The sequence below is a fragment of the Vipera ursinii genome (genome assembly GCF_947247035.1).
Source record: "Vipera ursinii genome assembly, chromosome: 3".
Lineage (NCBI taxonomy): Eukaryota > Metazoa > Chordata > Lepidosauria > Squamata > Viperidae > Vipera > Vipera ursinii.
In genome coordinates this window covers 161,926,353-161,950,319 of record NC_139516.1, presented here as the reverse complement: position 1 = coordinate 161,950,319, position 23,967 = coordinate 161,926,353, and the positions used below count along the sequence as shown (strand labels likewise).

The 23,967-nt window shown below is 34.7% G+C and overlaps 1 protein-coding gene across 1 annotated transcript in view; it reads right to left on the bottom strand.

The window, feature by feature from the left end:
- Positions 1 to 1,704: 1,704 nt before the first annotated feature.
- The window catches only part of APCDD1 (APC down-regulated 1), a 36,121-nt gene continuing 13,858 nt past the window's right edge, over positions 1,705 to 23,967 (bottom strand). The window contains exons 4-5 of the mRNA XM_083359362.1: positions 11,664 to 11,985; positions 1,705 to 5,396 (exon numbers count right to left, since the gene is read on the bottom strand). Of these exons, the coding sequence (XP_083215488.1) occupies positions 4,945 to 5,396; positions 11,664 to 11,985 (774 nt within the window). The 3' untranslated portion in view covers positions 1,705 to 4,944. The remainder of the gene's footprint in view (positions 5,397 to 11,663; positions 11,986 to 23,967) is intronic.

The window sequence follows — 23,967 nt, the reverse complement described above, 5'->3', positions numbered from 1 at the left end:
CTCAGTGATCTTGAGTATTTGATTGTTGTTTTTATGGTAGCTGTTTCCCTAACTAAAAAGGATGCTGGTGGGAAATGTTCTTGAGGGCGCTCCCCCATTTATTAGTCATTCTGAAAGTGGTTTACATGGAAGCTACCAAAATAGAAATTACATAGGTAATATCTGAGATTAGCTAAAGTTATATCTTTGTGAAGATTCTGTTTTGCTTATTTTTCTATTATTGTGACAGCTTTGTTAAACATAAAATACTTGAATTGAGAAAATCTTAGTTTGCAGAATTAGATTTATTCTGTTAGTTTGGGTCTGGAGCTACTTGTATAAGAGAAGAAATCTGTCTCAAGCTTGCCTTTATTCAGAGAAACTGCAAGTTTCTAACTCAAAAGAAGAAATAGATCAAATGAGGATTACTGGATGATGAGTGACAAATGGATTGACACATGTGGTTTGAGCTTCCAGTGCTATTCTTCTCATCTACTTTGAGACCTATAAATTATTGGGGAAAGAAACAAAACAAAAAACATTTATTTTATTATAATATACAGAATTGTACATTATATGTTCCAACATCTTCAGTGTTTGTAAATCTTTCCAAATCTTACATTGCCTTTTTCTAAATATAGAAAAAAAAGATTCTGTGTCGCAACTCTAGTTTGCTGCTATTTTCATTTTAACTATTTTTACAGAAATTTCTGTACGGTTGCAATCAAAGTTCTTCCTGTTTTTTTATGTGTATCACATAAAAAAACCAGATGTAATGGATAAAAACGTTTACATTAGAAAAACAGCATCAGTCACACCATTATGGCCACCATCCTGATTCTTGACCATAGCCTATGGACACGTCTCTTTTAAGCATAGTTCAGCAAAAAAAATTTAGATATACACCAGAGAATAGGCAAAATACATGACTGTGTCTGGCCTAGAACATAATTCTAACAATCTCTATTTTCTGATGAAACCTAATTTGTGCACAATCTTTTTTTAATGCAGCATTATAGTCCTAAAATAGATTAGGTGAATTGTACAATAAATTGAATAATTTGCTTTCAACATGTTTTTGAAAACCAGATGCCCAAATGAAATTTAGACCAGAGCTAGCTTTTTGTTTTAATGGCTTTGAGATGTTGGTGTTTTATCTAATAGTTGGCTAGATCAGAGGATTTTTTCCCCTTTTATCACATTTTATTGCATTTTTATTTATTCCACTTTATTCTACCTTTACCACAGTGTTTGGCTGTCTGCCCCTGACTTGTAAATAAATGAGTAGTATTGATAGATAAATATAATTACTACTATGAAATCTATCCATCTTTTGAGGCAAAATGCTACCACTAGATGGCAACATTTTAATTCTTGTTGGAAGCACTGGAACATTTTTCTGCATAGCTTTGGTTTCTAGTACAGACGTGCTAATAGTTGTTTTACATAAATCGTCTTCTTGTGTTCACTTTAAAACAATGCTTACACCATATTGCTTTTTTTTTACACATTACAGAATAACCAGTATGCATAGTAGTAGATTAATGACTATAAAACTCAGATTTGCTCTGCAACTTTTGCAAAAAAAAAAAAAGTGGGTTAGGAAATATTAAATGGTTTTATATCTCCCATCAGAAAGAATATAAGAGCAAAAAGAAAATTTTAAATGTTAGCTGCAATGTCATGCCAAGTTATTTGTGAGCATTTCCTGCTATTTTAAAAGTTAAGATAGTTGGATATAAATAATTTCAACTGTAAATAAGATAAAGCTAATTTCTACCAGAATTACTTTATATGCACCTTTTTTTCTAGGTGAATTGGTTAATTCGTACTAGAATGTATTTAATGTTAGTTCACTATAGCATGTCACTTTTTTGTAAAACAGCAAAATGTTTCATTTTGCAATCTAACGGAACAATTTTCATAGACTTACACCCTTAAAGAGGTTTGGCAACCGTGATTTCTAAGAGAATGCTTGCAGTTTCAATCTCAACACATCTGGATAGCAACAAATGAGAGACAGCTGTAGTTGAGAAAAATATGTTCTAGTTAGAATAATTAATCTTTTAATAAATAGTTTCATGTATTTAGGATATTAATATAGAATTAACATAATTAAATAGTTAACATAACATGCTCAAGTTTCCCAAGCACTGTAAATTTAGAAAATGAATAGGGATAAAATATTAGAAAAAAGTGTTATCTTATAATTTCTGGGCACATACATAAATATAAAACCAGTTTACAACCTAATCCCAAAAGTTTTGCTGATTACTGTATTGGTTTTAATACAGTAGGTGTAGTTTTTGCACACATGTAAATCCATTTGCCTGTCAACACCAGAAAATACACCTGATTACTTGCATTTCATTACTTAAACGAATGCCTTTAGTATAAATGAATTTTCTTTCTGGAAATTAATATGTGGCCAGAGTATCAATAATGGAATATTTCAAATGATACTAATTTGCTTGCTTTTAAGAATGTCTCTGTGGCTTTTTTATACATCTTGTGAATGTTCATTTCTAGGTTCTTTTTGTTTTTTGTTTTATTTTAATGGAAGCTTATAGTTTCATCTGCCTTTGATTTTAGTATATTTTGTTTCTTTCCTAAACAATCAGAAGGAAATTATTTAAGCCAGCACCAGTGTAAATTTCAAAAACATAACCAGGTACTAGGAGATGGAAATTTCAGATCTCAGTCCCTTTATTAGCATTAAACAATAACGTGCATTATGCAAGATTCAATTTAAAAACATGTGATATCTTCATCTTCCCTATTAAATATCAAAGTGGAACAGTTTTGCCAATCAGCTTAGTATGTAAACTGAAATTTTGAGAGTGAAATTGTGTCAATAAACATGCACATAAATCCTCAAATACTATGTGGGAAGTACATGTAAGTGAATACAGTATAGAGCAGAGGTCCCCAACCTTTTGGTCACCAGGGACCAATTATGTGGAGAGAGGTTTTTCTGCAGACAGAAGGGGTGTGGTGTTGTGTGCTGCCTGCATCCTGCAGATGGGGCTTTGCTTGTTTGTGTGGTACGGTTGCTGCCATGCTGTGGCCCACTACTGATCCATGAACCGGGGATTGGGGACCCCTGGTATAGAGGCCTGACTGGAAGTTTGACCACATTAAGTCTTAACTTCTATTTCTCACAGTTAAAATAAAACTAACTTGTTACCTTATCAGTTTAAAAACTCAAAAATAATGGGGTTTAAATACAACTGTCATTACTGCAGAATTATACATTTGTCTTCCAAAGTGAAGTCGGTAGGTGATAACATCTTTAAATCATATTTAGAAACATTTGAAAAATAATAAAGATCATGATGTACTACTGTACTTTTGATTTATCTACATATATTGCTAGCTGTAAAGATTCAAAAATAACATTAATAAAAAAACAGAATTGCTATTCAGCTTTGGACATAATTCCTGGAAAAAAATAGATAACAATTTTCTTAATTTCATATTCAATTCTTTGCAATGTTTTCAATAATCCATTTTTATTAAAAAGGGAATAAACTATAAGTTACAATGTTAATTTGTAAAATTCAATTTGACATGACATTATATTAAAAGTTTTATTTCAAAGGATAAGTTTCCCTTTTCTTGTATTTTTAATTGGTTAGACTTCTAAAGTTAAGGAAGTTATAAAATGGCTAAATCATAATCTATATGCTGTACTCTTTTCTATAAGATATGTAAGATTTATCTAGTTCTTATATTTTGTGATATAATGGTTGTTTAGCTTATCCATATGCTCTGTTCCATTACTATTTTTTTCTGCACAGTAGTAGTTGGCATGCATACTAGTAGATGGCAACCATGTAGGCATTTGTGAGTGCATAGGTACACACAAATGCACACCTGTAGAAAACAACATAATCTGGAGAATACTGTGTTTTCTGGACTTCTCATATTTGGTGAAGGAGCTGTGACCCTAAAAAGAACAATGATACATATTTGTAGTGTATTCTTTTCCATTACTAATAATAAAGATGAAGTTACACTTCATCTAAAATGCCTCTACTTTGCTCAACCAAATACAAGTTTGCAATTTGACTCCAGTTGCTTATAAACTGTTCAGGAAATTGCTACATGTTTTTAGTTTTAAAAGCTTCCTTGTAAAGAATGACATTTATTAGAACTTAGCTGTTTTAATGAATTTTCCAGATTAATAAAATGAAATTCAAGGTTTGTGCAATGAATATAGCAACATTTCTTCATGAAAATACATTTAAAAAATACCTTAGCTGTTAAATGAGAAGTCTTGTGATCTTTCCTCCCCCATTTTACTTTAAAATTTTAATTACAAGTTACTGGAAATCAGAAAATCATTAATTTATCATGTATTGAGCAACAATATAAAAAGTGTCATGTGTTATTCTGCATCACTGAATTTCACAAAATCTTTATAAATTTTCAATTTTTGAGAAGTTCATGTCAGTTTTTTTTATTCTAAGCATTTAATATGTAAAATCTATAAAAGTATATTTAGATACATCCATGGTTTGAATTTTTGTGTATATACATATGTACACTGTAGCTTAAAGATGCAGTTTTCTAGTATTGGCACGATAAAGGTATAATATAATACCTGATAATTAAAATCAGTGAAGATTTTTGTTTTAATTCAATGGACTGCAACAGCAAAGCTGATGGAAGAAAAGTTGCAGAATATGTTCTGGTTGTAACAGAATTTTTAACATGAAATAAAGAAACTGCAGTCTTAAAGTGCAATTACTATTGTGCAGTCATGTCAGACTGTAGATCAGACTGGATGAAGCTCAAAGAAATGAGTGCTGTTCATGATTCAAATATAAGAAAGCATGAAGAAATAACAAAAAGTTTTGGGCATTCAAGTGCATCAAGAAAATATTCTTTTTTGTCTTTAAAATGCCATTCTCATGAATCCCAATTCTTATATTGCCCTGATCTGAGAAATTTCAAAATGTTCTAGCTGAGAAGGTCCAAGTGTGGCACAGTATAAACAGCCACTATTGTGGCTAGCACAAATGCACAGGAATTCCTTGCCGATGCTCCACTATTATACCATCCTAAAATGTTTTCTTTTAATGTTCCTTCTATTCTTGGGGCTGCTGATGTGCACTGAATTAAGGGCATTTGATAGGAGGTTGCTCTTTTTTCTGGTCTGTCTGGGCTGGATCCATCACTAGGCCTTTGGCCATTATATAGCAAGTATTTCCCCCTGGCATCCTGCTCCATTTTGAAGATCTCATATTCTGTGTGAGGCAGACGGATTCCCAAAGCAATACATCCATTTGTGTGAGTCACATCTTGCTGCACCCCAACTTGCCAGGATCCTTCTGCTCCACACTCATTTCCATTGAAAACATTCAGTAGAGAGGCTGTAGCTATATCCATGGGGGTAACTTTCATATGATTCACTGCAAAAAGAAGAAACCGCTCATTATGTTTTGAAGAATAACAATAGTCCAGTCATTACTTGATGCTATTCTGTGAACATTATCAAAATCCTTATATTTAAATTATGGTTTTCCTTTAAACTGTGCTTTTATACATTAAAAGTGATGTAACTGTAACAGGCCTAAAATTAATTTGCTTCAAAGGTATTCCAACACTTGCCCATCTGCTCCAGCATTCTATTTCCAATGGTATTCAGCAAGATCCTTTCAAAAAACAACTATTCCTTTTTATTTCCTTTTAAACCATTGATTTTCCGTTACCACTTTTTAGACTTAGAGATTCCATTAGAATTCATGACTAACATGTTAACAGATATATCCTCTATCAATGTGGCTAATATTTAAAGGTGTCTAAGTTACCACCTATCACAGACATGTCAAACTCGCAACATCACGTGATGTCGCGCAATGTATCGGGACAGTTTTGCCATTGCCGGCAATGGGGTGGGCGCGGCTTCCAGATGATGCGTCTGGCCTGCGGGCCGGCAGTTTGACACCCCTGATCTACCACATCTTGCAAGATTTTTATGCACCGAGTGAAAATATCTCAGATATCATAAAAGCAAAATCCACTTATGTTACCAGTTATTAAGTAAAATTAAGATTAAAATTAAATTAAAATTAAAATTATTAAAATTAATCTTATATGGATATTCTCAATATATGCTCGGTCTTTAGAAATAGGCTTAAAATAATGCTTTGAGAGGACCTAAAATGTCACCCGTCCATCTATATGTCTGGACATTATTGTTTGTTTCTGCCTCTATTATTGTAGTCAGGGTTGCTGTAATCAATGCAGACTTGACTAAGAACAAACAGCTGATCTGAGTGATGGCAGTGCTTCCACAGCAGGGCAATCCCAACCAAGTAGAAAAGTGCTTTATTGTCCTTCCCTGAATAATTGTTGAAAAACTGATGCAGTGGGGACAGAATGCATTTCATGCAGCTAAAGATAGTATTCGTTTTAGCTCCATCTTCATTGTGTCCCTCAAAGTATTTTCACATTGTAGCTACTGAGTATATACTTAGAAAATATGCTGTGCAGAAAAATATAAAAACACTCAAAAGAATTAGTTTCTGTTTGTGACAGTACTGGATTAATACTCTAGCTTTGACCTGGGTTAGTGATTGGCTTAATTTAACTAACAAGAGAATACTTCATCTTGAGGGATGGGATTTGGTATATGGATGGCATGCATACTTGCTTTATGATAAGAAGGTAGACAGGGCTTTTAAATCCCATATTCTTAGAAGTGCTTTACTGCGTGTCTGGAAAAAGTACTATAATAAGTTAAATTATAAAATACCGATTTGGGGAATTCCTGGACACGCGATAGAGGGTGTATCTATGGGAGTGAGTATGGATATGGTTTCTTATAAGGAGCTACTCAAATTGCAAGGGAATGATTGGCAACTTAAATCAGCAGAGGAGTTAAGACAAGAAAACATAAATTACTCTTGGTTTCAATATACCCAATTGAAAGCTAGGTGGAAGTCAGATCAAAAGGTTGGTATCACAATCACAGATCAAAATTTAGTAAAGCAAATTAGAGATTCAAATTGTGCACATATAAAGAGGATATATAATGCTTTAATTGAATTGTATTCGGAAACAGAATTGGTTAAAGATTGCATGATAAAGTGAGCACAAAATATTCAGGAACCAATCTCGTTGGACACCTGGGAGATAATTTGGGTCAGAAATGTTAAATTTACCCAGGCTCAAAATTTAAGAGAAATTTTTTACAAAATGTTTTATAGATGGCATCTGGATCCCAAGAAGTTGTCCAACATGTATCCTAATCTGCAGTCTAAGTGTTGGAGGTGTGGTAGCTTAGAAGCTACCTATTTCCACATGTGGTGGACTTGTAGAAACATAAAAGCCTTCTGGATTAAAATTTGGTGGAACATTCAAAAGATTTTTAAGAGGAAGATAAAGTTTTCCCCGCAATTGTTCTTACTGGGTATTGTTGTAAATTGTGATGTCAAAGAGACTAATCTGATGTTGAATATGATAACGGCAGCACGGTTACTGGTGGGACAATATTGGAAGGACAATCTGCCCACGGTAGAAGAATGGGTGTTTAAAGTTTCTAATCTTGCAGAAATGTCCAAGATTTCTGCTTATTTAAAGGATCACTCACAGGAGAGATATATTTCAGTTTGGAGGAGATGGATAAATTATATTGAAAATAAATATGGAACCAAAAAGTTCCATTTAGCTTATGAGTAGAATTTAGTGGGATATTGTTAGTGTTAGTAGTTATGCTAAGAGAGAGTTAAAGCGCAGTACGAATTTGGTTGATTGTATATTGTGTAAATTTTTATTTAGAATATGATTGTTGTAACTATAATCCTGTATTTAGCTCTGGGAAGTGGGGGGGGAAGTGGGGGGTTGGGGTGGGAGGGATTTGGGGATATATTGTAAAATTTTGTAAAACTCTTTAATAATAAAAAAATACTCTAGTTTTCTAAGATGCAAAAGTGGCATAACTATGTTTGCAGTATTAAAGTTGTCTACTGATCTGTGAATAATAAATGATATCCCTCAAACACAATATAAATAATTTTTGTTGTAGCTGTGTTCTGCTGAATCCAAATGTTTCCAGAGATCATCATCTTGCATCCAATATATGTGGATATTGTGCAACCAGAAAAGCAATGAGCTGGCAGTTTTGAATGGGCTTTGTTCACAAATAGTATTTCAACAATGCATTTTTTACAATTTTAGAATGCATAGTGTTTACAAATACGTAATTGTGTTGCTTATTACTGCCAAGGTTTTGTGAGTGGACACCTGAAACTTTATGTGGGTAGTTGCATTTGATTTCAGTGGAGGGAGCTGAGTGAAATATAGAAATAGGTAAGCTTTTAGGATAAAATGTTACAATAACATTTTATGGGCAAAATATATCTTTCACAGGCCATCAGAATAGTATATAAAGTCCACCTTCCTTAAGGCAGGGATGTCAAACTTGCAACATCACGTGACGTGTCTCAATGTATCATGACTTTTTTTCCATTGCCAGCAATGGGGTGGGCGTGGTTTTGGCATGATGCATCCGGCCCATGGGCCGGCAGTTTGACACCCCTGCCTTAAGGTCTCAGAGGAGAAACAGATGTTACATTGTACTGTAGTCATCCATCTGCAAGGTCCTTGAGTTCAATTACCAATAATTCCCAACAGAGGGCCTGTACCTCAGAATGACATTTAGCTACCCACATTTGACAATTTTAACAACGATGAGACTAGTACACATTAATGTAACTCATCTTAAAGAGACCTTGGAGTGAAGCCATGAGCAATATTGCCCAAATTTTCTCATTTTCTTTAACCTAGGTACAAATAACTTCTGGATAACTTACTCAGGCGATTAAACTCTGAAATTGCTAGAGCTATTAGTTTTGATCTGATGCTTGAACTATAGTAATAAAATCTTAAAAATACAGGTAAAATTTATTTTGAAAAATAAGGGATTCATATCTTCTGTGTGGATCTCATACAGTTGTTTTGCTGAAAATTTTATTACACTTTTAATACATATTTATTGCAAACACTACTTAGAAGGAGAATGCAGGTTATTTCTTGTAAAATTGGATCAGGAACAAAGCCTTATGGTTTCTTTTATTAGAACAAAGTAGCAGGAAAAAAGCTTTTATTTAAAAAATGTGATAAATGTAATTTGCAGTTTGGTTTTAACAATTGTGCATATGAAAGTCTTAGAAATGCAGAAATCCTATCATTTATCTCATGACATTGCCAGGGCTCGTTGCCTTGGAAGAGTGAGGAAGATTCTCAGGGATGACTCACACCCTGGACGGTATCTCTTTACTCTCCTACCATCCGGTAGGAGATACAGGAATATAGCCAGCCGTACCAACAGGCTGAAAAATAGCTTTTATCCGTGGGCTGTTAGGCTTTTGAATGGGACATAATCTTATGCAGAATTGACTTGGGAGGCCGGTGTGTGGTGTAGTTGGTTCACATAGTGTGGTGGGATGGAGGGTTTGTTGTCACTGTGTGTTGGGGGGAGAGAGCACGGGGGGGGAGGCTCAGCTAATCTCAATGTACACATGTTGTACTTTGACAATAAAGGTTTATTATTATTTATTATTTGCTGGCAAGAAGAGCAAAGTGGGATAAATTTATTTTCCTTCCCCCATTACCTATAAATAATCAGTATGTAGACATTAATGTTTTCATATGGTGTAATCCTATTTTTTTTCTAAAATAGAAATGTAATTTAACAAATTCATACCTTTCACAATTTTAGAATTAGATCATGAAATATACATACTAAGTGTAGAATATATCTACTCATTAAAGGTCATTATATTTACAATTTTTGACTTATTTTTGGATCAGTTAAGATCAAGTCATCTACTAATTTTTAAAACAATGCAAACTTTTCTAAATGCATTCCACAAACTACACAACTCTGTGTTTGCACATAACATCCCATTAAAAATAATGCTCCATTTGAAAATTAATTTCTTGGATGGAAAATTGAAGATAAATGTTTTTGTTTCTTGATGCTCTTGGCCAGCCAAGCTTATAAACTAGTATTTATGGAAATATTGTGGAGAGAGAATGATGCAAAACTTCAATTAAATATTAAATATTGTTCTGTAGCTGCCAAATGGGAATTAAGCTTCAGATAGAATGGTGGCCATTAACGTATTACCTTCTTTTGAGACTTCATCTAGCATAATTTCCTGAGGAATGATAATCTATAAACACCAGTTTGTGGAAAAACAAACTTGCTTTATATGAACTAAGTTATTTTGATCCTGAGAAGAACGACTATATGTAATATAAATGATTTTAGTTTTGAGTTGCAACTGAACTGAATAGTCTCCCTCAAAAGAATTATCAAGCAGACAGACATTGGTTCCATTTCAATTCTGGGTCAATGTCATATATAAAAATTCAAACTCCAGCAAAAAGTTTTATTTTTCCCTGCCATTACCAATATACAAGTAATTTCATTTTAAAAGTTTAGTTTTACTTTTACTTTATGCCAGTTAACTGACCATTTAGCCAGGGAAGCTGTTCTATAATTAACCTGCAAAAGGTACATTTTAAATTTTGTCATGTCACCTGATTTTTTTAAAAAAAGAAAAGAAAACAAAAGTCTGTTAATCAGCTCTGTGGACTTAGTGTTATAATGTGTTTGCCTGGCCCAAAGCCAACATCTCAAGCAATATGGTGGGGGAGCACTTTTGATTCAAAGGGAAGAAGATTTTCAAGTATGTGCTTAAGCTTTTAGACAGCACCTGTTGGAAATGCCTGAAGTCAAATTTGCCTTTTTCAGGATTGTGTAGCTGCCCTGCAAGAATGACAGCACAATGCTAGGAAAGGATATGTATGGGTTAAGGAGCTGACAGGAAGTTACCTGCACACAGTCTGAAATCAAGGGGCTAAACCTTGCTTAACCATACTAAACAAGGACTGTATTGAGCTCTACACTTACACTGTGAAAGTTGCTTCCAAAGATCTCTCTTTATTATGCCAGCCTTCTCTAATTCGGTGCCCTTCAAATATATTGGGCTTACAATTCTGCCTGAAAACTCTACAGTGTTTCTCAACCTTAGCTAGCGACTTTAGAATATGTGAACTACAATTCCCAGAATTCCCTAGCCAACACAGAAACATAATTCTAGCAGTTATAAACACAATACAGCTAAAGGCAGGGGATTAGGAAAACTGCCTGAAACTACTATTTCCTTCCTACTTTTCTTGTTACCTAAAACATAAACAAGCCCTTGCTATCTTTTCCCTTTAATAACATGCATATCTTAACTTTTCTTGATTAACTGCCTTAACTTGCACACCCTCCGAGACTTTAATTAAATTACAACAATACAAATGGGCAAACAGAAGCAGTGTAACTTCCTGATATGTTTTGACACGAAACAAAAAAAATCCACTAGTGCATGAAGCCCCTCATGAGGTTTAAAATCATTGCCCACAACCAAAAGGAAGAAACACACGCCTCACACGTTCCATCTCTTCCAGTAGACCAGACATGTCAAACTCTTGATGTCACGTGACATTGCGCAACGTATCAGGATGGTTTTGCCATTGCCGGCAATGGGGTGGGCGCGACTTCCAGATGACGCATCTGGCCTGCGGGCCAGCAGTTTGTCATCCCTGCAGTAGACCTTATTACATCACCCTCTCACTCAGGCTGAAAGAATCTGAACCTGAAGAGAACAGAATCTTACCTTTAAAGACAAATTCTGTCCCTCCCATCACTTTGGATGAATGTACACCCCTGCTGTAACGGCCTTTTGCATAAATAGTGAAGGTTGGATGCTTGCAGATTGGATCAGAGTAATGATAGTAGTGACCTTCCCAGGTGTTATTGTTGTCGTGGAAAACAAAGTGTCTAGTAAGAAAGAGCACTTCAGGACGTACTTCACAGCGCTGGCTCACCCATTCCCCATGTAATCCAATAGTCAAATCAGCCTTTGGAGGCAAAATTGGAGGATGGTGTTCATCTGATCGATAGATGATCCTACAAGCTATGCACGAATGGTCGTGGTTCTGGAAAAAAAAATAAAAAATTGATAATTGTATGAAATACAATTCATTTTGTAATGCTCATAACCTTTGCCTATCATATGGGTCATGTGCTTAAATGTGGCTAAAATAAAAAATGAGACAATACTAGCTTTGCCTGCTTAAGAGATCAAGGTGCTTGAAAACTATTTCATGCTGTGGCATTGATCTTGATACATGGCAAACGCTCTGGGACAGAAATAAAAGAATAACACTGGCTTCATCTTACAAAGAAAACCTATTCAAAATGTTCTATCGATGGCATCTTCCTCCAGCACGTTTAGCCAAAATGTATAAGACAGTATCTCCCAAATGTTGGAAATGCTCCGAAGAATTAGGTACATATTTTCATACGTGGTGGTCCTGTAGCAAGTCACAAAGATTTTGGCAAATGATTTGGACCTGGCTAAAAGAAATACTAAGACAAGAAGTTGAGTTTAGTCCAGAATTTTTCCTATTGGGTATAACAAAAGAGAAATACCCCAAAGAAGAGTTGTATCTGATGATTCATATTATTACAGCAGCAAGAATGTCATTTGCCCAGAATTGGAAAAGGAGTGAAATTCCAGTAGAAAATGAGGTAATAAGGAAAATTTGGGAATGCGCAGAAATGGATAAATTAACTTTGGAAATTAAAAATAAGGATCAATCAGGTTAGTACAAAATTTCTAATAAGTTTTATTTTTGGCGGGAACAAAAGGAAGTTCTCTATTAGAATTTATAGATTGGTTAATTGTTCTAAGTATTGTATTATTATATATAATTGATATGTATCTTAAGTGTATTTTATGTGTATATATACATATATGAATATTGTAGACAAGAAGGTATGTCAGTCCGTTTGTACCGTGTCCAATGTTTTAAATAATAAATTTAATAAATTAAAAAAAAGAAAACTATTTCATGCTGGAAATAAATCTTTAGACTTTTTTTATTAAAAAAATCCCTTTGAGCATTCACAAGCCTTAGTATGTTAATAGTGGTGAAAATAAACATTCTGATCTTTCTTACAACTACGCAAGAGATGTATTTTCTTCCTTATAGTGGTCCATCTCTATAGAACAAAGTTATGTAATCCTAATTCCTTGATACATGTAAAATTGCATAGGGTTAGGTTAGGGAAATGAGCCTAAGCGAAAACAAGGGTTGGGGTTTTTTTTGCCAAAACTGTACCTCAATTCAAGAAAACACTGCTTGTTTGTTTAAGAACTGCTAAATTCTCTCCCAAACTTATTCTGTGCCTTTTCTAAGTCAACCTTCAAGAAAACCAGGCTGATTGATAACTTTAATTTAATGGATTTTTTAAAATGTAAATTAAAATTGCTTATTCTCTGATGGCTGTTAAAAATGCTACTCTGTAATTTTGTTCCTTTTACTGAAATGTGAAGATAAAGGTCAAGAATCCATTCTCAAAAACAAAACAAAAAAACCCCCTCAAAACCTATTTTAGGCAATCCATTTGATTTACGTGAAACTGCTTAGATTCTGCATTTGAAACTGAATGTATTGCTATATTAAGTATATGGAATCTGGAAAAGCATGAGAATCTGAAATCTATAAAGTCTTATTAAGCAAATTTTATATTCTAGTACAAAAATCAAAACTTATCACTTGATTAATACTTTATATAGTTCTTACTGTTAATTATGTCATTAATCCTGTTTTATTCATCTGCATTTTCCCATTTCACAGATGAATAATATAGCATTTTACATGTGGAGAATGATCCTCCTTATTCTATAGTTAATTATCCTAAATGCAAAGTATTAGTTTCTTGTATTTAATATAGATTATAAAATGAAATACTATGTTAAATCCCAAATCTTACTCAAAGCCACTTCTTCATAACATACATTCTTATCAGTCTACTAATTTGAAAATGATGAATAAACTGCTAAATGAAAATATGCATCAGGAATTAATATTTTGACAAAAAAAGGAGAATTATTGTATTTTGTAGCTCTGATGCACGCAATCTGAAATTATAATATGGTCTATGAATCAATTTCAAAAGGCTTAAGAAATGCAATTTAGTTTTAAGTAGTTGGAACAAAAGTAAACTCTTTTTTATTCCTTTTTTAAATAATATTTTATTAGTTTTCCAACATTTACAATAATATCTTTAAGAAGCAACGTGGTATCCGAGTTACAATATTTCCATTTCAAACAAACACATATTATTACAGATCTCCACATTATTATAACCAATACTTCCTCTCTCTTTTTTGTTCGATATATACTATCTCTTATCTAGATTAACATATTTCTTATTGCTATTCATAAAACATTTAATAGTTTATTTTATTTTATTTTTTGAATATATATCCATCAATCTTTTAGTATATTTCATATTTTAACATTCCATCTTAAAAACATCAAACACCTTATATATTTTTTCTAGCTTAATTTTACATTGGTATTAAAATTAAAACGTTTAAGATTTTTCAATTTCATATCACTAAAAAATCTCTTTTTCCTTTATACAATTCTCTTCAATATCTAGTAGTGTAATCCAGTTCTCATTTACCTCATTTCCATATCTATAACAATTATAGAATATTTAAAATAGTAGTCACTAAAATACATATCATGAGGAGAAAAAAAAGAAAAAAGAGAAAAAAACAGAAAAAAGGAAAGAAAAAAGAAAAAGAAAAGAGGAGGGCAATAAGATATTTTTATTTCTCATTTATAGTTTCCACATATTAAAAATTAACCAAAATTTGTTCCATTTTAACATTCAAAACATCCATGTCTCTGCATCCAAATATATTAGTTATATTCTATCATTTTTAGCATGTATACATCTTAACCCATATCATTTAGAAAAACTCAATATTTCAATGTTAATATTCATACATTTGTATTTTATTTTTTTATTTTTATTATTATTTTTTATTAGTTAATCAATATTTTTATCTACTCATCAAAACATTCTCATGGTCCCAGTACCATCCTGTCTATTTTAATATTATCTATTTGGCCTCCTAAAAATGTTCATATTTCTTCACTCGTATTCTTGCTTTCTTCCTTTGCCATGCCATTTTACACTTCTTTGCCTCAGGGTCATCAAAACATTCTTGTATTACTATTTCATATTGAAGTGGACCTCCAGACTCCACCATTGAAGAATTAAAGAATCTGCCAACAGCACCAAATCTTATTATTTTCACCTCTTGGAACAATTGTCCTGGTTCAAATAAATTTCCTTCCATATTTTCTCCATCACCATCTTCAAAAACCTGTATTTGTTGACTATTTAATTCTTATGTCAGTATATTTGATTGTTCAATTTCTTCTATTGAATTCTGTCCCAGTAAAATATTAGTTGTAGTCACAGTTTGAATTTGAGTTTGTTTCATCGAGATACTTTCTAATTCTTTCCCAAAAGCTCTTATTTCATCGCCAGCTGTAGAAAGGAGTTGATAAGTTTGGTAAGATATTTCCCACAGAGCATGAATTTGTGTTTGAAACTCTTCCATTGTAAGCTTTCACATCTGATGTTCAAGGTTACTCTTTATCTTATTTTCTTAAATATTTTCTTGGTTTTTTTTTAAAGAGAAAGTCAGAATTGCAATTTCACATTTAGCCACTGGGTGTCCCCCAAGTACTTTAAGAGTTCTTTTCTTGTTATTTCTTTCTTAAACGTTCTTTGTTTTAAAAAAAAAACACCCCTGAGTTTGTTTGCCGCCTTCTGAAGGGAGGGTTAAATTCCCCCTCCCTCTTCACAGGGGGAAAAGTACTTAGCAGCTTAATTAGGTGAAAAGAAGATGATTAAGGTACAAGAGAGGAATCTTACTCTCGTCTCTTCCACGCTGCTTTAATGTTGCCTGATGGTAGCTTCGACTTCGGCTGTCTGCAGCCTAGGAGCTGGCCATATTCCTATGGTCAGTCTTTTGTCCGCCGGTACAAAGGGAATGCAGGCACTAATGAGGGGGTTGCTGCCCCCCCGCATTTCTGCAAAAGCCCCTTCTGTCTGGACACCCCTCCAGGGTGACTCTTCGGTCCTTTTAGGATCCCCCAGCGACGCAAATCTGGACGTGGAAGACGGGAGCCGTCCTCCAGGCATCCATTTATGGCTGTCGGCAAACCGGAAGCCAACTTTTTTATTCCTATCCCCTTTCACTCTATGCTTATACTTTCTCCTTTAATTGATGAAACAGTGAAATTAAAATGCAGTTCAAGAATTGCAGAGTTTAACCAATTTTTTTAAAATATCTGTTGTAAGACCAGCACTTTAAATAAAAATATACATGTAATTTGCTTTTTTCATAACTTTTTCTGAATATGTTTATGATAGCTTTTCTATTTTAGACAATATTATCCCGGTTAATAATAATAAATGCCTTGCTCAGATTCAGTGAGACAAAATGTTTCAGGAATTATTTTTCCTGTCCTTTTATCTACATCTCAGCATGCTTCAATAAAAATGTCCAGATGCTCTGATGTATATCAGCTTTTATCCAATAACCTATGTCAAGTTCCAGTTTGTTGACTAGGAATTGATTTGTATTTTAGTTAAAAAGCTAAAGAATTACAAACAGGTAAGAGAAATAAGAGAATGGTTTTAATTTGAGCTGACTTTGATTTGCTTTAAAATAAGTACTTGCTTGTGAACCTTGAAGCTCATAAAATGTTGAGTTACAAAAATTGAAGAAAAAGGATATGCCAGGTCAGAATTACTCTATACTTTGTATTTTATATAATACAAATGATAAGATTATTTTTGGGGTAGATTCACTTAATTTTGAGCAGGGTATTTTTTAAAAAAACATTCCTTTAGATCCTCAGTATACTTTAATAGTTCGAAATGCTAACGTACTATTACAGACTACAGCACAGCTTTAAGCACAACTAATTTGTGAGATTAAAAATATACTGTCACCTGAAACAATATATTGGTGAATTACAATATTTTGATCTGTGCAGTAACAATAGTTTATCAGGAGATTTTTTGTCACCATCTAATTATTTGCTTATTTGCCAATTTGCTTTGTAATCACCTTATTAGGTGTAATCTCTTGCTTACCCAATCACTGCCTGAAAACAATAACATCTCTAGAGTTCTATGGCAAATGATCATCTATCTTACCCACTTAGTTATTTAATAGTTAACATAATACCAGATATGTTTGTTAATACAAATTTCCATACCTAATATAAAATAATGTTTCAAATGAGAAAACTAAACGGCAACATTTGATTTACCTGAGTTGCTTTGTCCTGAACAATTTATTTTGCATCTCTCTCTCCAACACACTATTCCAAGAGGTATTGAAATGTGTTGTTGCAATACTCTTGCTTGGCTCCTTGGGACTCAATCTGTGGGCTCCACCAAATCTCCTATGTTCTATAATATCTTTAGGCTAAAAGGGACCTTGATGTTGGAGAAAAAGCTGAAGCTGAATTCAGATGAGGCAAGACCTGCTGTTGCTGATTCTGGGAGCCGAATTTTGAAATTGGGAAGATGCCCCTGACTCTTTCCCCTGAGAATCAAGTTTTCTGCCTGGTGTTCCATCTAAATTTGACACTGATACTTAGCAATTGTGTTATATAAATGGCAGCCAGTCAGTTCGGGCTTGGCGATCAGCTTCCTCCTCAGCCGCTCATCTTTAAGCCCTATGACGATTTGGTCCCGGATTCGGTCCTCTAAGTCTGGGAACCGACATCGTCGTGCGGCGTGTCTGACCCTGGTTATAAAGTCATTGGCGGGCTCGTCAGGGAGCTGTATTCTTCAGGCGAAATTTACCCTCCAGAAGAGCTCTGACTTCGTGGGCATGAAGTGTTTACTCAGCCCCTCAGTGAGATCAGCATAGGAGATCGTGGCGATAGGTTCTGGACTGAAGAGTCCCACAGTGGCATCGTAGACAGTGGGCCCGCTGAGCCAGAGGAGGGTGGCTGCCTTCGCCCGGTCGTCCGTAATCTTCTTCACCACCAGGTATCCTTCTACCTGGCCCAGATGAGATTCCCAGCATTCTGGGTGGCGAGTGTTGAACTCTCGAATGTGGCCGTGGTTCGTCATGCTGTCTGTCTAGTCGTGGGTGCAGCTGCTTGCGTTGTGTGGGAGTTAGGCTCCCGAGTGACTTCAGCGAGTGACTAGCTCAGGCTAAGGGAAAAAATCTCTTCTCCCCTTAGGCGGTGACTTCAGCTATGCAAACAGGCATCCCACCTTCGTCGCCAGTGCTTTAGCGAAGAAGCAGGCGAGACAGCGAAGTTAAGCAACTCAACTTTATTTACGAACCAGGCAAACAACAGAAGAACATGGCTCCTATTTATACTAGCAGCTGTCAACAGGTTGGCCAATCAGGACTGAGCCGGGTTCCCGCGCCGTTCGCTTCCGCCAATCGGAGTCGGCTGGTTTTGACAGCTCGGAGCTGTCATCGGCGGCGCGTGCTGTTACCAGGTGATTTTGACAGCCGAGAGCTGTCAGTCGGTTGGCGCCTGCGTAGTTCTGTCCGGCAGCTTTTGACAGCTGTCAAAAGCTGCTGCGGCTTTTACCTCAGCCCTGTTTAATATATATAACATTAATAATATGTGAATACATAACAAACTTGAGCCGATGCTCCATAGCCAATAAGTTTAATATTGGATTACTGCAGTTTACTCATTTGAACAGGGTCCAGAAACTCAACTGGTCCAGAAAGCAGTAGGATGATGTGGCACTTCATAAAAGTGCTATATTAGTTCTATACTGAAGTAGCTGAACTGGTTACTAATTCCTTGTCCGTTTCAAATTGCTGAGCAAATTGTGCAAAGACAAACATGACAAAGACCTAAGTTACTTTCATAGAGTACACCCTACACTTTAGGGCTCTTCTTTACAACACATTAATGTGCTCCCTTCCCAAGCTTGAAACAATGTTGATATAAGTGCTGCTCCCACAGACTATTTTTATCATGTTTTACAAGCACAGCCACTCAGGGTTGCTGACTTCATAAAGTGTAAATTAGGACGGGTTTAAAGTAGTGATTGAATTCCCTGAAGTCCTACTGGTGAAGAAAACCAATTACTCAGTCCTAATTAAATGGCAGAAAGGAAGATGTTCAGCTGTCAGTTTTATTATTCCATATTTAATATTTATTTATTTGTTTGTTTATATCTTGGGATATCAATGTCTTAGAAGATATGGGTAATCAAGAGATCAGTATACCTTTCAGTGGGAATACATGTAGACCCTCAAACTTTGTTCTCCATTTTTAAAAGTAAAACAGATGACTTGGCCATTATGTTGGGCTGCTGATTGTGGGGAATCACCAATATAGGAAACAGAGAACCAAAAAGGTCAGGAACAACTCAAATTAAATAAATCTAAAGTATCAACAGTGAAGCATTTGCCAATCTTGGAAAGAAACATCAGCATCCCCTAGAGAAAGTCCCTTATTAACAAGGCCCTTGCATTTACTAACCAATAGAAAATAATACAAAATGAATAATCCAAAAAGTTCATTTAAAGTAGCTCAAGATTGATGGATGCAGGGAGTTGTAAATGCCTTGTTCAGACAGAGTGTGACGTCCACCTGTTTAAGAGACAGTGATCAAGCTATTCCTGAAGAAACATAACCTGGACCCAGTAGATGAAAACAGTTCCATACTCTAATAGTCAATACCCTCTTGCTAGGCTAGGCGTTTGTGTAGGTGGTAACTGATCAGTTACAGATTCTCTTGGGTAAAAATGATTTCTAGATTCCTTTCAAACTGGTTTCAGACTCAGCTATCAAAAAGAATTCATTTTGGTCACCTGGTGGAATGATCTGTGTCAGGAAAAAGACAGAGATAGAAATCCTGTTGGACATTCTTGCTTTTGTGTTTGATGGCCAAAAACCTGATGTAAGAAGTTGATTTAATGTCTTTGTTTTCAAATTCCAGAAGCAACTAAGGTTAGAACTTTTAAATATAGTCTAGTATTTAGAGTTGATTTTCACCAGTGTTGCTGTGGGTAATGAGAAAAAGAAATTCAAGACAGAAGGATAATAATTATGCAAGCCATTTTATATTTAACACTAGTCTCGTTTTATGCTTACCTCATAAGTAATCAAAGTGCAGATGTTCACTTGATAAATATTTCTGCAAAGGTTATTTTATTTCTTTTACAAGAAGAGGTACTGGAATATGACACATTTCCATGAAACTGTCATATATGCTTTCAAAATAATTATCACCAATAAGAAGAATATACATAAAAGATATATGTTCATAACTGTTGGGGTAAAAAACATCCTAGAGGCAAGTTTAATATTTTAAAAAGTAGGACATGGGTAAAATAATAGATGCACTTTGCAGCCACATGAATTCTTTCTTCAAACTGCAATTTTACTTCAAATAGATGTTCTACTTTTGTTAAGTCTTATCACAGCATTCCCAATTTTCCCATTAGCTACGCTGGCTAAGCATTCTTGTAGTTAAATGTCTGGAAGATGCTTTGTTGGGGAAAGCTGCCCAATAAGCCCCCCCACCTTTGACTTAATTGCACAGTCTGACCCAAAGACTTTATCTGCACTTTTGCTTGAAATGGAACATTACATCAAAGGGCTCTGGATCTGAGCCAGACAGCCAGTTCCTCTGTTCTCTTATTGCATATTCATGAAAATAAAACAATTTGTAACACTTCATACAATAAAATTATATGGTCTAAAATAATACCATATGCTTCACTTAAGTATGCACTGTCCAAATTTATACTAGAAAACATTCAGAAGGATTAATACAGTTCAACCAGTGGTGGGATTCAGCCGGTTCGCACCACTTCAGCAGAACCGGTAGCTAATTTTTTTGTTGCCCAGGCCCAGAATGGACTTCCGGAAGCGGCATCCACACAGAGAACTGGTTGATCACATATTTGAATCCCACCACTGAGTTCAACCAAGGAAAAAATGTTGCTTTGTTTATAAATATTTTATAGGTTCATTCAATCACACTTTGATTATGATCATATTTTCATGATATGAAAATGTTTAAAGAGTAAACTTGAAGTAACCCTGAAAGATTCTGCTGGAATTAGCTGATGACAACTCTGATCTCAAATGTGGTTACAATTGCCATGTACATTCCTTTGAGATGTCTTCAGAAAAGATGTACAGCTCTACTGTGAAACTTTAACAATATATTCTCATTTCTATGTATGTCTTGTGAATAGCTCACTGAGGGGCTGTGGCTTCAGTTTTCACTACAGCTAAAATGTTTAAATGCCTCTTTAAACATATTGTTAACTCTTCAGTTGTCATCTTTTTTATGAAGCACATTCTGCAAGAAAAAGTCATCCAATTCCAGGATCATGCATAGTTTAATACTGAGTTACTACCTTAATACTCTTAGTGGACTTCTTTGGACATCAGGCTTTCCAAAATGTATCTTTGTATGTATGTATGCATGCATGCATGTATATATATATATGCATGCATGTATGTATATAAGTATATAAAATAGTTTTTCCTCCTGTAAAACTCCAAGATAAGAAAAAATATTACTAGGAAAGGTGTCATAATAATGATTATTAGACATAATCATAATATTAGAGAAGCTTTTTGTAACACCTTACTCAAAAGAAAAGTAAATCTTACATTGGTGTGTTCCACTGCATTGGAGTCACATGATATATCACTAAATTATCCCATAATGCAAAAGTAAATATACCAGTGTTTCCCAATGTTAGCAACTTTAATATATCTGGATTTCAACTCCCAGAATCCTCCATCCAACTGGGAAGTCCAGATAGTTTAGCATTTCTAAAGTCGAGAAACACTACTCTATACAGTCTTAATCTCATGACCATCAGTACCACTCTCTGTATTCTTGTCAGCACCTCCCAAGTTCCCTTCTCCCTCAAATAGGTATCAAACTAGGCAACTGGTAGGCCTCTTTACCCTAGCTGTAGTACGGAAGTACATTCCTCCTGCATGGTCCTTCTGATCCTCCTGATCAATAAGCCAAACTGCCAGTATGCTGGAATGATCCTCATGTTATTTTGAAGGACACATGTACACCATTTGAGGAACTCTAAGCTTTTGTCCCTGCTGTTGATTGCTATCATTCTCTCCCTCCATTTCTGTTTTCTCAGGCATGTTTTTTTTATTTCTTTCAGTAAAAATCTTCCCCATTAGCAGGAACCTTTCTGGGGCTTTAATTATAATCACACTTCACGCAAATATCAAAACATATTGTGTTACTGCACTGTAATGTGGGCATTGTAGTAATTATTACAGTATTAACGAAAGGCAAAAAGAAAAAAATTGATAGCAAAGAGTAGCTGGTCAAATGTGAGAGAAAATGCTATTAAATATTTTCAGGAATTGCTTTCATTAATTTTTTATTCTTCTCAGTCTTGGATGCTACATTTCGGTCAAGACTTGTAAGACAAGAATTTTATTCTTTGATTCACACGGGGATATGCTTATCCTAAATCTGTATTATTCCATTCTGTTATAAACAGTTGCCCCTTTAATTCTAGCTGCTATAATTGGGTTTGTTTCATTGTGACTTATGATCTTCTAAATCAGAGGTGGGGAACCATGGCCCCTTTATGACCTGTGGACTTCAATTCCAGAGAATTCCTGAGCCAGTCATGGGAGTTGGTCCACAAGTCATAAAAGGGCCATAGTTCCTCACCCCTGTTCTAAATGGATGCCATTTCCCTCCAATGAAATGATCAATACCCAAACATGCTTGAAGATTATATAAATCAGAGGTGGGAACCAATGGCCCTTTTATGAATTGTGGACTTCAACTTCAACTCCCAGAATTCCTGAGCCAGCAGGAATTGAAGTCCACCAGTCATAAAGGGGCCATCCTTCCCCACCCGATATAAAAAAATGCTGTCCATTGAGGAGGATTGCCCATATTCTGCTGCTTTGTAACATTAATCCCTTTCAAAATGAAAGCACTGGAGTTTCCGTTTAATAATTTCCATATTTTCTACAATTTTGAGGGAAAAGATACTATCAGCTGTGCTGGCAGATTAATGTTTAATACATTTTAACAAATTGTGCCTGAGTTGCTTCCCCTGCTTTGCTTCTTCCTTTCGGGGGGAGGAGGGGGCAGAGTGGAGACAGTTACTAATCACACGTAAGCCATTCTGAATATATTTTGGATAAAGAGCAAGGAGAAAATATTATAAAGCAAATTAAATATATAAAGTACCGGTACATAAAAGTGAAAAAAAGTTAGGCCGTGAAAAAATCTTATGAAATGCACTTTGAAAATATTGAAAAGCAATGAACTACTATACATTATTTACTGTTTCTTTTTCGCAATCATTATGAAAATCTATAGAAAACAAGTTTGTCATTATCTTTATTCTACTTTTATCTTTCCTATACATATAAAATACCTCACTTTTAATAAAATATAAAATATGAAATTGCCTTTCGGGTGGGTGGGTGGCCACACAGTATATTTTTCAATTATTCAGGAAACTTTGCAATGTATTCCCTTGTAACTATCAGACAGATTTTAAAGAGCAGAAACTTTTGAGAGTATGAATCAATGCTTCCTTGCCACCAAGGAAATTATTTTGCCAAGCAGCAATGTCTTCAGTATCTTGCTGTTTTCATCAAAATGACAAAAGCAATATTATTGCATTCTGTCAGCAAGCTCCATCTCTTTTGTACATGTATGTAGTACTCTGCACTACATCTATTAAAGACTCAGGGCCTATGTCATGATACTGCTTTTAATATTTTGAACCCCACTTCCCTCTCTAGATGCCACTGCTGTAAATATATTGAAAAAAAATGATACATTGCAACATTCTTTCCAATTAAAACATTAAAAACATAAAACAGATTTGTTCTTACAAGTCTGCATCCAAGGTGCAAATTAGAAAGACATGAAAAAGTGGCAACACGGGTGATAAGCCAGCAAACAGAAAATAGCACTTTGAATGTCAGATAAGAAGATGTAACAATGAGGATAATAAAGTCTAGAAGGCATAACTGACAGACAAGATAAGCAACCCTAATAAGGAATACAAGTGG